This window comes from Amorphotheca resinae (genome assembly GCF_003019875.1).
Source record: "Amorphotheca resinae ATCC 22711 unplaced genomic scaffold M430scaffold_6, whole genome shotgun sequence".
NCBI classification, from domain to species: domain Eukaryota; kingdom Fungi; phylum Ascomycota; class Leotiomycetes; order Helotiales; family Amorphothecaceae; genus Amorphotheca; species Amorphotheca resinae.
In genome coordinates, this window is record NW_020194476.1 from 402,140 (window position 1) to 417,854 (window position 15,715).

A 15,715-nucleotide genomic window follows, 5' to 3' on the forward strand; every position below is an offset into this window, starting at 1 on the left:
GCTCTGCTCTGCGCCAATCCCCCACAACGATTACTGCCACTTATTCTGGGTCTCGCAAGGCCGCTGTGATCCTCTCCAGAGCCGGCACATCCTTCTCCTGCTCTCAAAATGCCTACGATCAGTGTCGACAAGGCTGAGCTCTTCAAGGCCTTGGGGCAGGAGTAAGCACTTGGCAGCGACCCCTCCAGAGCGACGACTGACAGTTTACTCCAGGTATACCACCGAACAATTCGAGGAGCTGTGTTTCGACTTTGGGATTGAGCTGGACGAGGACACCTCAAATACAGAACGGCCGATCGTCAATGGCAAGCAAGAACCCGCGCAGCTCAAGATCGAGATCCCCGCCAATCGATATGACATGCTCTGCTTCGAGGGCATTGCTCTCATGCTCAACATTTTCAGGGGGAAGACGCCGATGCCAAACTACAGACTGGTAGCACCTCCGAGTGGGAAGATGGAAACGATCACTGTGCACCCCGACACATTGAAGGTGCGGCCGTATGTCTCCGGGGCAATCCTGCGAAATATCAAGTTCACACAAGAATCCTATGATTCCTTCATATCTTTGCAAGACAAGCTACACCAAAACCTTGCCAGGCAACGTACGCTGGTTGCTATTGGTACGCATGATCTGGATACGATCAAAGGGCCGTTCACCTACGAGGCTTTACCTCCGAAGGACATCAACTTCATACCTCTGAACCAGACGAAGAAGATGAATGCGGAGGAGTTGATGCAGTTCTATGAGAATGACAAGCACCTGGGAAGATATCTCCACATCATTCGCGACAAGCCCGTGTATCCTGTCATATACGATTCACAGCGCATTGTCTGTTCGATGCCCCCTATTATAAACGGCGACCACTCGAAAATCACCCTGAACACCAAGAACGTTTTCATTGAAATGACTGGAACCGATCGCACGAAGCTTGAGATTGTGAATAACATTATTGTCTCCATGTTCTCTCAGTATTGTGCGGAGCCGTTCACAATCGAGCCGGTCAAGATCATTTCAGAGCATAACAAGGAGACTCGACAAACCCCCGATTTGACCCCTCGCAAGGCTGAAGCGGAAGTTGACTACATCAATAACTGCTGTGGACTTAATGAGTCCCCTGAGAGAATATGCGAGCTACTCACAAAGATGTGCTACGCTGCTAAGCCTTCATCGAAAGATAAGAACTTGATTGACGTTTTCATTCCCCCGACACGTGCAGATGTTCTCCACCAGTGCGATATCATGGAAGATGTTGCTATTGCATACGGATTCAACAATCTGCCCAGATCATCCCCCAACAAATCCTCAACCATCGCGCAGCCAGTGATGATAAACAGACTGGGAGATATTGTTCGCATGGAGTCAGCAATGGCCGGTTGGACAGAGGTCATGCCATTGATCCTCTGCTCTCATGACGAGAACTTCGGCTGGCTGAACCGCAAGGACGATGGTGAGACTGCAGTGAAGTTGGCAAACCCCAAGACAGCGGAATACCAAGTCGTGCGAACGTCGTTATTACCTGGGTTGTTGAAGACGATCAGAGAGAACAAAAAGCACAGCGTCCCTATCAAAGTCTTTGAAGTCTCCGACGTAGCTTTCAAGGATATGACCCTGGAGCGAAAGAGCAGGAACGAGAGGCATTTCGCGGCTGCTTGGTACGGCAAGACCAGCGGATTTGAAAACGTCCATGGCTTGTTGGACCGAGTCCTGTTGATGCTGAAGACAGCCTTCTTGACCCACGAGGAGGGACTCGAAGGGAAAGACCTCAACTACGAGGTCCGGGAGGAGCCTACGAAGCCCGATGGGTACTGGATTGAGGAGATCAACGAGCCGACCTTCTTGGAAGGACATGCTGCTGCGATATTCTTGCGTCTGAACGGAAAACAAGTGCGGATTGGCGAGTTCGGCATTTTGCATCCTACTGTCCTAGACAAGTTTGAGTTGAGGTGAGTCGAATCGATTGTTGCGGACGTTTCTGATTTGTGCTAACTGGTTTTCAGATATCCTGTCAGCACATTAGAGATCAACCTCGAAGTCTTCTTATGATCACATTTATATCATTTGAGACGGCAGTTGGCAATAGATTCCTCATCAAATGCAATAGATGGCATGCATGATGAGCTGCACATGAAAAAGAAATCGTCTGCGTGAAACGTTATACATTTGAGTGTTTAGACCGTGACCCCCCAACACTCCTGCAATGCCTGTGCACCGACCCTCTTCCGAACGCCGTTACCAACCATTTCCAACGTTATTGCATTTCGACTTCCATTTCCTTCTTGGTATCTCTCGACCGCTTGTTCCCTTGTATCCCCTTCCCTCCAAAGCCTAAGCCAGCCATTCCTTCCCGGAGACTTGCAAAACCGCCCGTATTACCATTCGACACTTGTCGAGTAGTCGTAGCTGTCCCAGATGTCTCGACTCCTGTGAGAACGCTATGAGGGCTTCCCGACCTGGGAGTGTGGTTACCCAAGTACCGTTCCGTAACGGTATTCGTGGGGCCATTCATTTCTTCATCAGTTCTATTGAAAACTTCATGCCACCATCTAACCTTATCAAGATTCGGGAAGATAAGACGCTCCTTGCCCTTGACATGGTCATCAATCACACCGCCGTCGTAATCATTATTGGTAAAGCCTTCCTTGTTGGATAGGAAATATGCCCATACGCTAACTGTCCGCTCCTGAACACGAGCATCCTTACGAGACTTTTCGTTGTTATACAGAAACGTGCCGTATTGACACGAATAAAGGTGATAGAGTAATCTTCGCAGGAAGCGTTCGTTGAACTCAAACCGTGTTGGAAACTGGCGAAGAAGCTGATATGTAGCATCTAAGAATTGGTGAAACACGGGACTGGTTTCTTTTGGCTTTGTGGCCTCGCTATCTGCAGAACTATCCTTTGAGATAGATGTTTTCTTGCCCTTGGGCGAGTCATCGAACGGTAGCAGTTCTCCGTCGGGATCTGCTATATTATCCTGGCTGTGATTGCTCTTGTTGAAGAATCGTTTGGCGCTTAGCAGAGCATTCTCAATGGCATCGCCTCGCCCATCTCCGTTCCCACCTGGCTGTATGGCAGAACCAGCAAGCGCATCATTCTGAACTGAGAACCATTTCTCGCTGTTCAGGAACCCCGACCGGTGTTGGAACATGTGTCCAAAAGCAAGCCAATCTTTCTCAACTAATACAATGAAGCCTTCGATAGTTCGGTAATAAGGATCCAGCAAAAGCTGCGCCAAGGCACTCAGTTGACTCGTTCGATCCCATCCATCAGAGCAGTGTATTAGAACATTAGAGTGCTGAATGCCAACCTGCCGGGCGATCAGGGCTGCTCCGTCGAGTAACCCGGCAATGTGTTTGAGCCAGCCACTCTTGGCTAGTAACTCTCGGTTCGGTGGTAAGTTCGAGACGTCGGAGTCCTTGATAGCTTCTATTACCTTTGCCAAGGACTCTCGCATCACGTGTATGTTGTCGATTCCAAGATATGCCTTGGTAGCGAATTTGTAGTGATCCATATTTTCCGACCCAAGACCAACAGCTTGCATGGCTAATGCATTCACGGTTGGACGGGCATCGACGATTAGGTTGTGCTGTTGTGCACCATACACGTGTGGCTTTTCTGAAACTACCTCTAGGGTCGAGGAAGATATCATCTCATCCTCTAAGCGCTCTGCCTCAGAGAGCTCTCCATCTGCACTGGACGGCCCAAGATCAGCCTGGCTCGAAGCCGGGCTGCTTCTGGATGTCGAGGAGGTAGCTGTATCACCATCATCGACTGTTGCGCAGGCGGAAAAACATGCGCTGACTAGTTTTTCGTCTTGAATGCTCCGATTACCGCGAAGACCAGCCAAAGGTTGTGAGCTTCTGGTTATCGAGCAGTTGTTCACCGGATGGAGGTAAGTTAGGACCGGAATCCGTACCCTCGAGCGGTACCTGCCAGCGTAGTTGAGAGTGTTGTCGGATATTGTTGAAGGGACTGCGAGCAGTGCGGGATACGTGGGCGAGAAGCTGTAATCTATATTGATCTTTGATATTCGCCAACCTCTATCCACGCCCTTGTCACTGATGCCCTGCCGTTTCCACTCCGCCTTGGCATCGTATATCTCCCACCCAGATATTCGCTTCTCGGGCGGTTGAGGTTTGTAGCTGAAAGCATAAAGCTTCTCTATACTGCCCAGTCTGCAAGTTGCGCCCTTGATGCTCTCAAAAACATCTCTAGCTTGCCGGTCATCCCCGAAGTTCAACGTCAAGAACTTGAAATCGCGGCACCGCAGACGGATTGAAGAAGAGAGAGCGGAGCCCGGGGGAGTTGGGCGGAAGGTACAGAAGGCTATCATAGGATACGCTATCCATGATTCTCGAGTCCTGACCGGAGTCGGACGGTGGTTGGGGGAGGGAGCTTGACGCGCTGAAGGTGGGCCGAGGGTCTGAACCAGGACGAGGTGGTGCGGCGTCAAATGCAGAGTCACAACAGAGATCTCTCCCCTGCTCAACACTTGAACATCTTCGACCTTGGCACGTAGGTGAGTAGAGTTTCAATGCGCAAGCTCGCCAATGATTGCTGACCTTGGTTATCCTGAGTTTGTCGGCCATCTTGTTGCAATGCTGCTGACGTTGCACTCAGATCATCATGGAGCTAGATGCCTCCGTGACATGTCAGGTCCTGACCTGTCTCCCCGTACTGGCAAGATGGTGCTGTGATGCCTCGCGAGTGGTGCTTGGTCTGAATCCAAAAGTATTACCTACCTTTCTTTACCTGCGGTCCTCACTTACAACTCTCGCTCGTCGGCAAGGTAAGGTAAGGTAATCTGATATCTACGACATCCTCAGGCACAAACACTAAGCGATAAGGCTAACCAGAAACCCCGCTAAAGCGCACACAGAAATTCAAACCCTACATTTTTTGCTTCTAATCGCGAATCCAAGTCACAACAACGCCGACGACAACGCCATTGAACCTTCTTCACCAGGTTCAATCTCACGACACACTACCGCAAAAATGGCTTCCGGTGTTCCAGGCGCCGCTATGTAAGGCAATCTCCCATCTCGCGGCAGTAGTTCTCAGCAGGCTGACATGCAACTTCCACACACAGCTCGAAGCGGAGAAAGTTCGTCGCCGATGGTGTCTTCTACGCTGAATTGAACGAGTTCTTCCAGCGTGAGCTTGCTGAGGAGGGATACTCTGGCGTCGAGGTCCGGGTCACTCCCACCGTCACCGACATCATCATCCGGGCCACGCACACACAAGAAGTCCTGGGCGAGCAGGGCCGCCGAATCCGCGAGCTCACCTCCCTCATCCAGAAGCGATTCAAGTTCCCCGAAAACTCCGTCTCCCTCTACGCGGCCAAGGTGCAGAACCGTGGTCTCTCGGCCGTCGCCCAGTGCGAGTCCCTCCGATACAAGCTCCTCAACGGTCTCGCCGTCCGACGAGCCTGCTATGGTGTGCTCCGATTCATCATGGAGAGCGGTGCGAAGGGTTGCGAGGTTGTGGTCTCCGGAAAGCTGCGTGCGGCTCGTGCCAAGAGCATGAAGTTCACCGACGGGTTCATGATCCACTCGGGTCAGCCCGCCAAGGACTTCATCGACTCGGCCACGCGCCACGTCCTCCTGCGCCAGGGTGTCCTCGGTATCAAGGTCAAGATCATGCGCGGCTCCGACCCCGACGGAAAGTCCGGCCCCCAGAAGTCGCTGCCCGACTCCGTCACCATCATCGAGCCCAAGGAGGAGCAGAGCGTGGTCCAGCCCATGAGCCAGGACTACGGTGCGAAGGCGGCTGCTGCGCAGGCGGCTGCGGAGGCCGCGCGTTCGCAGGAGCAGCAGGTTGGTGAGGAGCCGGTTGTGGAGGAGCAATAGATTGACGGTCGGGGGGATGGATTAACTCGGAATGAGATAAAGGGGCGCGTGCGTGTGTGGGAATATCTTTTTTTTTGCATGCGAGAAGCTTTTCCTCGGCATTGCTTGCTGCGGGCTTGTAATCATAGCCTCGAAATATCACGGCTTTCTACATACAAACTACAAGCGGCACAAGGAAAAGCGAGACACCAAAAAAAAAAAAGAACGTTTCATGACCAGTTCCCCCATTACTTGCCCTTTTCCAAAAAGTGCAAACCCAATCAGAGAGTAGTGTGAAGAAGAAAAGGAGTGATACATATCCCATATATCCCAGTGATCTCTCGCTTCCTTCTACCCCTTTCTTTAATCACTAACCCATCCATCATACACCATCCCTCCTATACATTCAATTCACCGAGAAGGAAAGAATCATACATATCTCATCCTTTATACATATTCAAGGCTCTTTCAATTCATATAATCTCTTCATTTTCAAAATTGCATCTGCATCTCTGCATCTGCATATCTCTTTCTTATCTTTCTTTCCCCCCTCCCCCTCCCCTCCCGCTCGCCGGCCCTGCCACCCCCCCTACCTAACCTTCCAAGCTAAAAAAAAAAAATAAAAGATATATATATCATACATACCTACCTACCTACCTACCTACCCCCCCCACCGAAAACCCTTCCTTCCCGGTATTGGTACATACATACATACATAGATACATAACAACAGCAAAACCTGAACGCCGAAGTTGCCTCATGTAAGTCATACATGCAGGCTATGCCAGAACCTGATGCTTTCTCTTTAAGATAAAAGTGAAAAGGAAAAAAAATGTGGTGTTAATGGCCTGCCCCCCTCTTCTCCCCAGAAACGAAAAAAGATTTCGAGCCGTGAAAACCCCCATCATGTATAGATGTTGTTGTTGAATGATTTTAGGAAAATGATGTCGAGGGTGATGATGATGATGAGAGATGATGGATCGATCCCATCTCGTGTCACCTCCTGGGCCGCTCGACGGGTTCGCTAAAGCTTCGTTTGTCGACACTCCCATTCTCGTTGCCGTTTGACATGCCGTTCGTCTTCCCGTTCGCGCCCGAGGACGTCATATCGTCGTCGTCGTCAGAGTCGTTCGCCAGGTCGGTGAGGCCGAACCCCATGTTCTCTTCTTCATCGTAGGCTCGGATGAGACCTTCTCGGTCTCCAGCAGACCTCCTTCCATACCCGCTGCTACCAACGCTCATTCTGTGAGGGTCGAGACTCCGGCGGGATTGCATACTCCTTCTCGTTTGGATTCCGGATATTATATCGGTGGCAATTCCATCTTGCGTCTGGCTGTTGATCATCCGGCGTCCATCTGGATCCCCACGGGAGATGTTCAGGAGATAGACGCCCGTAAAGATCGTTAGGAAACCACAGAGGAGGGAAATAGTGTTGACCGCGTCTACGGTATTGAAACCGCCATAGAGAATGAACGAAGCACACAGAGTGGCTGTTGTGAACGTAACGTAGTATAAAGGATTGACTCTATACGGCCGGTTAGCTAGCTCAGGTGTGCTGGGGGCCTGTTGGAACCTACATTGAAGTAGGAAACTGGCTCAGGGCCTTGTTGAAATAATTCATTTGTGTCAGGATGCAGACGCTTGTCAAGATGATGAAGACATAGGTTGAAGGGTGCGTGAACTGATTGTTGCCAGCGAAAGTCAACTTCATCGCAATACCAATCGCCTTGACTGACATCACAGACACGGATCCAACAGTCGAGCAAATCGACAGGAAGACCAAAGGGTTCTTCTTCCCGTATATGGGCGCGACCCGGTAGATCATGACGACCGCGAAGATGGCAACGGACCCGCAGAAGATTAAAAACCCTGGGGGGCTGATCAGCTGGAAGTCCGGCACAGAGCAGGAGCCAACTTACCAGGTTGGATAGCGTAGTGCAAGATCTCGTCGATCGTCGAGATCTCCTTGTCCGGAGGGGCATGAAGGACGATGATGACTGAGCCTATCAGGCATATAGCGCACCCCAGCTTCCCCAGTATACCCAGCTCTTCCTTCAGAAAATATGCCCCTAACACGGCGCCTATCAAGACGCTTAACGCCCCAAGGGGGGTTACCAGAATCGCAGGTGCAAACGCGTATGCGGCAAAGTTCGCGATCTCTCCGATGATTACTTGTCGACGCCATTAGCATAAGCTCCACGAGAGACTTGAAGGCGAGCATACATGCTATGATTCCGCCCCACCAAATTGGATTCTTAAGATATGAAAATCCATCTCCTTCGAAGCCCTGTCTTTCCCCCGCGTCCATAAGACCCTGGAGAGACCATCAGCAGCAATTCAGCGGGCAACAGGTTGTATATCAAGATATAGCCGCCGGCCGGGAAGGGGGATCGCGCGCCATACTTTCTTTGTGATGACAAAACTCGTTCCTGTAGTCGCAGAACATAATCAGCCTCGGAAGAGGAGCGAGAGATCTCATGATGGAAAGGAGCAGCTACCTATTGCCACTGTGCCAGTGATGGCGAGGACCAAGCCTATGTATCTGTACAAGCCGCGCGTCAGCCATTGGGACTCCCGACCTCCCGCACACTGACGTACTTGTCTTCCAACATCTTCGCGCAGATGCTGGACTCGCCCAGCTATCGGCTCCAATGCGTGGGGGAATCAATGTATCGCGATGGTGGTTCTGGTAGGGCTCTCGCCCTTGCGCGTTTTGGTCGTTGGATGGGCCGAAGGTTGTGGAGAATTTGCGGTGATCGCAAGCAGCTGGCGTGGAGGTGGTGAAATAGGAACAGTACAGAGCACGGAGTTTCAGGCCCCTGCACCGCAGATAGATCCTGGGATCTGCTATCAAAGCCGAGGCGCGAATGTGGGATAGATCATAGATGGTGCGGGAGGATCGCGATAAGTGGGCGGTCGGGGATGGAGGGGAGGAGGAGGAGGAGGAGGAGGAGGAGGAGAGGGCAAAGAGAGCGGAAGGGAGAGAAAGAGAGAGAGAGAAGAGTTGACAGATGAACAACTTGAGGCCACAAAAGCTTTTCTGCTCAGGAGCATCCGGAGGTGCGCGGGCGGCGGGTTGGCGGTACTGTCGGCGGGTTGGGCGGGATGAGGCTCTTCTTCATGAAACGGCTAATCTGGCAGTGGCGCAAGGCGACGAATGGAGAGATGGAGGAATTAATTAATCACGAGAAGAGCCTGAAGAGAGGCTTTTGGCTTTGGCGTTGTGGCCGTTGACGATCCTGGGCGTTGGGTCAACTATAGATTCCTTTGTTGTTGTTCAACCAGCTTCTAGGGGAAACACTTGTCACTGTGGCTCTCTCCCTTACTCGCTCTCTCCACTCTATTTTTAGCCGCGCACCGCCCCTGGGACAACTCCAGTTCTCCACTGCGAGAGACTCAAGGACTTCAGCCAAGTCACATTTCAACCTCAAAACTTCCCCCCTATTTCTTCTTTTCTTCTTTTCTTCTTCTCTTCTTCTCTTCTCCTCTTCTTCTTTTCTCCTCTTCTCATTAGTCCGTCGTCATCGTCCAATCCAGTCGTCTCGCCCTCGCCCAGTAACTGACTGACTCCTGCATCAGAGCTAAGAAAGCCTTGGAGTCGCACCGCTCTTTGCGTGGGGCGCTCCTGCAAGGGGCATCTCCAGTAGTGTGCTTTGGATCATTGATCGTATATTTTGCACCGAAAAGCACTATCGAATTTCCAGATCCATCCCCTTTCTTTTACCGCGTATTAACCAATCCCTAAGAGGACCTCCAGGAGTACGTATATACACCCAGGATATACGTATGTCTACGCGCGTGGGCTCGCGTCGACTTACAAACATCGGCACAGCATGTCACTCCGCGAGCTCCACCACCCGTCGGCGGTAGCATTTCACGGGAACGGGAACGCGTTTTGTACGGGATCTCATCTCGTCTGAAATTAGCGGCCCCTCCCTCCGCGAAAAGCTTCGCAAGAGGCGCGGCTTCCGAATAATCCTACATGTTGAAGACGTGAAAATGTCGACCGACTACCACCAGGCCCCCACCCCACCTCCCCAAACCCTCGCGCACATGCGCTCCCATCGCTGCGAGTCCTGCTCATCGGGTATCTATATGCATGTTACAGTATCAAAGCCAGTGCAACTCCCCCATCAAAAGAACTTTTTTTGTTCACCTCCTGCCCGCTATGCAACCAACAAAGAAAAGCAAACGCGTGTGCTATGGTGAATCCACCAGATCCTGCAATGTTTTTTGGGGTGTAAAATCGGACAATGTCAGGGGCATCAAAGGGTCGGGGCGCAGGCTCAAGTTAAAAAGGGGCTCATGCGGGTATACCTATGGACTTACCGTCGAGAACTCTTGATATTAACTCTGTTTGTTAGTGGCGTTAGTTGAGTTGCAAAAGGCGAGTGGTATCCGAAAGGGGTCGATTCCGGTGACGGAGATATCACCGGTAAATCTTGGATAAAGGGAAATCCAAGGGTAGAGGCTGAGACGAGGCCAAGTGATACTGTGGTGATGGCAGTACCACAGCTTGAGAACCAACGGCCTTGCTCCAAGCAATATCATGATCGGGGGCGTTTCGCTTCTGTTGACTTGGTTAGTAGATGCTTCTTCTCAGACTATAATATCAAAACACACCTTTGGTTCCCACACTTGTGCCTTCGTCCAAGTTTGCCTCTTCCCGTTGTCTCTTACCTGAGCCCTCAAGTGGAACAGGTAGCTCCTTCGTGTTGGACACAGGGTCGTGGGCCTCTGGAGTACCTTGCTCTTCGTCGTCATCATCATAGTCAATTTCGTCCTCAGGCGCCTCCCCAACTCCTGTCGGAGCCTCGAGCGTCTTCTCACTCGTACCACTTTCCGAGGCTACCGCGTCGCCAAATCCAAGGCTGCTATCTGCTGCGAGGTCATCGCCTGAAGGATCCTTTAGGGAGATATCGATGCCTGATTCTCCACCAGAAAGGCTGAAAAGCTTCTGGGCCTGCACATCGTCCTCTTCCTCAAATCCAATCTCTTCCTCTGGATTTGCGTAGCCAGTCTCGCCATTTCGGGTCTCCCCCTCGGACCCGAGCCCATTCCGGGACTCGAGGGATGGTCTGTCAAGGTCAGAGTAATGTTCATGCGGCTCGACTTCAGCATGCTCGACTTCATCATGCTCGACTTCATCAGGCCTGACTTCATCAGGCTCGACTTCGTCAGGCTCGGCTTCGTCATGCTCGGCTTCATCATGCTCGGCTTCATCAGGTTCGACTTCATCAGGCTCGACTTCGTCAGGCTCGGCTTCGTCATGCTCGGCTTCATCATGCTCGGCTTCATCAGGTTCGACTTCATCAGGCTCGACTTCGTCAGGCTCGACTTCGTCATGCTCGGCTTCGTCATTACCATCAAATGATTCTTTGTGCTCTGAGCCCACGTCTTCAAGCCCATAATTCCCATCGCCGTTCTCTTCATCATACTCAACACCGTTTTCGACTTCAGGCTCATGACCTACATCCTCGTTTTCAACATCCGCTATCTGTTCAGCGGATTTCTCGAGCCGACTATCACCGGCCGCGTGGGATATAGAGCGCCGTCGGAGCTCTTCGTTTATCGCTTCGTATTCTACTAAAAGAAGAACATTGCATTTAGAACAGAAACATGTATTGGGTAACAAACATGGTGATATGAAATTGTCCAAATTACCATTGTATGTCTTGGTGCCATCAGTCTCAAGCTTGGAAGCGCGCGATTTAGCATCGTTCCCTGACTTATGAGGGGATTCAGCTTCGTCTTCTGAATAGTCGATGATATCACCGTCTTCATCAAATTCGCCAGTGGCAGGATCGTTTCCAGGGGTCTCGGCTTTCGGTGACGGCTGGATAACAGAGGCAGCGTTTCCCTGGGCCACAAACTCATGAGAATCTGTTCTATCCGATGCATTCAAAGCCTCCGCGTTGGCTGCCTCTGAATCAGATTTTAGACCCTCGCCAGGGATTGGCGCTTGGGAGGTATCAGAACTTTCGTGTACCTCCTCAGCTTTCTCCTCGGCTTCGTCTTTATTATTTTCTGGCTCGTAGGCCTCAACATTCGAATCCTCGCCTTCGTTAATCTCAGCTGCTTCCGTTGAGTCATTGGCGCTATCACTATGTTCATCCCATACGATCAGCTCAGACAAGCCCTTACCCTCTGCAGCCCCTGCCGCAAGGTTGGCGAGTCTCTTTGAAAGACTTGGTCTGACGCCAAATTGGATACTGAAGGGATGAGGAGAGTCTATCCCGTCATTCTCAAGCAACTTGTTATGCAGAGTCAGAATCTGTCCTAGTGTAATATCCTGAGTTAATGCAGACGTCTGTGAGGAAAGAGTTAGCTCCAATTTAATGAGATATGTGGGCAAAGCTGACCTCCTCAATTTCAATACCCAGATCTGTCATCGACATACAGAGCTCGTCTTCATCCGCTAGATCTTCATTGATGACATCGCGAATAGCTTTGAAGAAGTTGGCAAATGGCTTTTCGATAATAGAAACATCTGAAAGAAAGAAAGAATCTGGATCATCCAATTCGGATGTCGCGAACAAGGCATATTCCATATTGTGATATAGGACTGAAATCTCAGGGATTGCAGGCAAAGCATTTGGCTCATTAACAGGACATGGTTCTTCTGTCTCGCCGTTTAATGCCTGACCATCTTCATTTGAAGTGGAGGTGGTCGTAGCACCAAAGTCGGTTTTATTGACCGTGTCTTCTGGGGACGCATCAGCGGGCTTTGAGTGAGCGCCAGAAGGGCTTTTAGGAGGTTCGCTAGTCTCAGCACCTATAGGACTGCGATTACGGGGAGTACTGGATTGTGTGCCATTTTGGGGGGCATCTGCTGTAGAAGCCTCAACTTCCTGCGTAATTAGATCGTCTACATGGTCTGCTTGATCATGATCGACGTGTTCTTCGGGGTCCTCCAGATGCACATCTGTTTCGATTAAGGCTTCGTTAGGACCATCATTCTGCTCCCACATAACTTCGGGTTCTCTTGCCGAAGCATCGACAAAATGAGTTTCGCCCAGAGTTTCGTGCTGGTCAGATCGAGCTTCGGATTCATCAACCATGGTAAAAGACATAGGAGCAGCCTCGTGATCCATGCTCTGGTGGCTGTCGTCTGGTATGGTATCCGTATCATTCATCTCATAGGACTGGTCATCCTCATCAACCATCACATCATCGGTGCCAACAGCTGGAGAGGGCTGATGGTGGGGTTCGTCCTCGAGGGGTGCATAAGAGGCAGCATCCTCTAGGACATAGTCTTCATCGGCCTGACCAGCTGTGAGATCGATATCGATGTCGATGTCCTCATCATTATTGCCATGCTCCGAAGAGATCTCCATACTATCGTCCGCCATGGTCAGGGGGCTTGCCGCGGCCAAAATGTCTGCGGCAAGCATGGGAGATTTTCGAAAAATCGATCAAGAGTATCGATCCCGAAGGGGCGGGTGTGAGATCGCTGGTCAGTGGCAACCCAGATTTGGCTGGAACCCTAGGAACCCTAGGAGGGAGGAAGGAGAAAGGAGTCTAGATTTAGCGTTTTGATGATGCTTCAAATACTGCAGACTCAGTTTAGAAGGCTTCCAGAGAGAAGCGTAATTGCAGTGCGGTGTGCAGAATGAAGAAGAGGTTGGTCCAGAGGACAAAGGTGATATGGGCGCCGGGTGGTTAGAACGCGTTAGATGACTGTAGTAACATGGTCTGCCGAATCTGGATGTACGCGGGGCGAGGTGTTGTGCGATAATAACAGATCGAACACGCTATTTGTTGTCGAGAAAGAAGATGCTACCAGCTGTGAATCAAGTTTTTTCCAACTTGCTGAGAGAAATTATGAAGTGTGTGGCTCTCGAGGCGTTCTCCCAATTTTATCTCGGCTGCTCTGATTGTACATGTGGCCGACCGTAGCTCCTATTGATACCTCCTGGCACACAACTTCGACGCATCGACTGCCAAATTCAATCACCCATCTCAACCTCAATCCACCAAGCCTATTCCCAAGAGGACCAGATCCAGATTCGCAAACATGGTGCGCATTTCCTTGTATGCCTCTACCCTGTTCTATACAGCTAACAGCCTTGTCTAGGTTGTCTTGGCCGCCTCAATCTGTACGCGGGGCGGGAAAGCTGTCCTCTCCAGGCAGTTTCGTGAGATGCAGCGATCCAGAATTGAGGCCCTTCTTGCTTCATTCCCGAAGCTCGCAGACACTGGGACACAGCATACAACAGTGGAGCAAGACAATGTGCGATTTGTGTACCAGCCGCTGGACGAACTGTACATGGTCCTCATCACCAATCGACAGTCCAACATCCTTCAAGACATTGACTCCCTGCACCTCTTCGCGCAGGTTGTTACAAGCACCTGCAAGACCTTAGATGAGAGGGAAATCTTGAGAAATGCATATGAACTTCTTAGCGCCTTTGATGAGCTCGTTACGCTTGGGTACCGGGAAAACCTCACGATCAGTCAAATCAAGACTTTCTTGGAGATGGAGAGTCACGAGGAAAGGATACAGGAAATCATTTCTAGGGTAATTATCCTTGTGGTTTTTAAGCTATGCTTGCATACTAATGATGATTAGAACAAAGAATTGGAGGCTACTGAGGAGCGCAAACGAAAAGCAAAACAACTGGAAATGCAACGCAAGGAAGTCTCAAGAACTGGAAGAAGTGCAGTGCCACGAACGCCAGTGTATCCCACCTACAACCCCCCAGCACGTCCTGCTGTCACAGACACATACGATACATATGAAGCCGAGAAGAACAAGTCTTACAAGTACGTCGTGTTGTTTCGCCCCTTAACCCCTATACTGACCCCTGGGTAGAGCAACTGCGCCTAAAGTCAAAGGCATGCAGTTGGGCAAGAAGTCGAAGACCACAGATATGTTTGAACGTGTCAGAGGAGACTTGGGAGCCGAGGCTGAGGAAACAGCTTCGTCGCCTCTTGTACCGAATCACCCTACAACAGCTGCTGCCCCCGCACAATCTTCTCGAGTCTCTTCATCACTGGATCGCGAGGCTGTCCATGTGACGATTTCTGAGACCATCAACGCAAAGCTATCAAGAGAAGGCTCTCTCAACTCCATAGAGGTCAAAGGCGATTTACAATTGCGCATCTCAGATCCCTCATTAACCAAAGTAAAGTTGGACCTGGTGGCAAAAACGAGCCACGGCGTCCAATTCCGGACACATCCCAACGTTGACAAAGGGCTTTTCAATATGTCAAGAGCGATTCAGATGAGCAATATCGCGAAGGGTTTCCCTGTTAATAACTCGGTGGGGGTCTTACGTTGGAGAGCAACACCAAAGGATGACGATGCAAGCGCTGTTCCAATAACCTTCACCGTGTGGGTAAATAAGGGGTCGGATGATACGTACAACATTACCGTTGAGTATGAACTTACTGGGGGCGACCCGTTGAAGGATGTGACTGTCACCATTCCGTTTGTCACAAGTGAGCCTGCAGTCTCCAGCTTTGATGCTACGTACGAAGTAGCTGGTGATAGCCTGGAATGGACTATTGGCTTGGTGGATGGAGACAATGCTACGGGTACCTTCGAATTCGAAGCTCAAGCCGGAGATGAGAACGAATTCTTCCCAATGCAGGTCAAATTTGGAAAGACGAAGCCTTTTATTGATGTCGATGTAAGCATGTCCCAGTTTCCGGCCCCGTATTAAACTGACGTTGAACATAGGTGACCGATGTAACACTCCTTGAAATGAATGAAGCGGTGGCCTTCTCGAAGGAAATCAAGTCCATTGCTGATTCGTATATAATTGAGTGAATGGAATGAACGAAGGCGGCAAGTAAGGAAACAACATTATTTGGGATTTGAGAGCATGGCGTGAAATGGATGGGAATCCCTAGGCTTGGTTGATGTAGTGTTGCGGCCATA

General features: G+C 50.6%; 6 protein-coding genes across 6 annotated transcripts; 3 read left to right on the forward strand and 3 right to left on the reverse strand.

Annotated features, from left to right (window-relative positions):
- Positions 1-108: 108 nt before the first annotated feature.
- M430DRAFT_101800 (hypothetical protein) lies at positions 109-2,044 on the forward strand (the record flags this gene model as incomplete). The annotated part of the gene is made up of 3 exons (XM_024860746.1): positions 109-161; positions 214-1,944; positions 1,999-2,044. 3 exons carry the CDS (start codon positions 109-111, stop codon positions 2,042-2,044), a joined length of 1,830 nt encoding a protein of 609 aa, XP_024720757.1.
- Positions 2,045-2,249: 205 nt separating this feature from the next.
- Positions 2,250-4,590, reverse strand: M430DRAFT_27864 (hypothetical protein; the record flags this gene model as incomplete). Its single annotated transcript, XM_024865742.1, has 2 exons — positions 2,250-4,508; positions 4,564-4,590. 2 exons carry the CDS (start codon positions 4,588-4,590, stop codon positions 2,250-2,252), a joined length of 2,286 nt encoding a protein of 761 aa, XP_024720758.1.
- A 483-nt stretch (positions 4,591-5,073) lies between these two features.
- Positions 5,074-5,850, forward strand: M430DRAFT_101763 (hypothetical protein; the record flags this gene model as incomplete). Its single annotated transcript, XM_024860738.1, has 1 exon — positions 5,074-5,850. A coding segment is annotated over one exon (777 nt), but the record flags the coding sequence as incomplete, so codon positions are not given.
- An 859-nt stretch (positions 5,851-6,709) lies between these two features.
- M430DRAFT_239013 (hypothetical protein) lies at positions 6,710-8,560 on the reverse strand. The gene is made up of 7 exons (XM_024864981.1): positions 8,428-8,560; positions 8,328-8,371; positions 8,233-8,258; positions 8,053-8,143; positions 7,749-8,000; positions 7,407-7,698; positions 6,710-7,354 (listed from the first exon to the last, which is right to left on the reverse strand). The coding sequence occupies exons 1-7, from the start codon at positions 8,439-8,441 to the stop codon at positions 6,826-6,828; spliced, it is 1,248 nt and encodes a 415-aa protein (XP_024720760.1). The 5' UTR covers positions 8,442-8,560; the 3' UTR covers positions 6,710-6,825.
- A 1,816-nt stretch (positions 8,561-10,376) lies between these two features.
- On the reverse strand, positions 10,377-13,223 carry M430DRAFT_19006 (hypothetical protein; the record flags this gene model as incomplete). The annotated part of the gene is made up of 3 exons (XM_024864004.1): positions 10,377-10,399; positions 10,453-12,139; positions 12,192-13,223. The coding sequence occupies 3 exons, from the start codon at positions 13,221-13,223 to the stop codon at positions 10,377-10,379; spliced, it is 2,742 nt and encodes a 913-aa protein (XP_024720761.1).
- A 561-nt stretch (positions 13,224-13,784) lies between these two features.
- M430DRAFT_139596 (hypothetical protein) lies at positions 13,785-15,616 on the forward strand. Its single transcript, XM_024862621.1, has 5 exons — positions 13,785-13,849; positions 13,907-14,350; positions 14,402-14,595; positions 14,645-15,464; positions 15,515-15,616. The coding sequence occupies exons 1-5, from the start codon at positions 13,847-13,849 to the stop codon at positions 15,602-15,604; spliced, it is 1,551 nt and encodes a 516-aa protein (XP_024720762.1). The 5' UTR covers positions 13,785-13,846; the 3' UTR covers positions 15,605-15,616.
- The last annotated feature ends 99 nt before the right edge of the window (positions 15,617-15,715 follow it).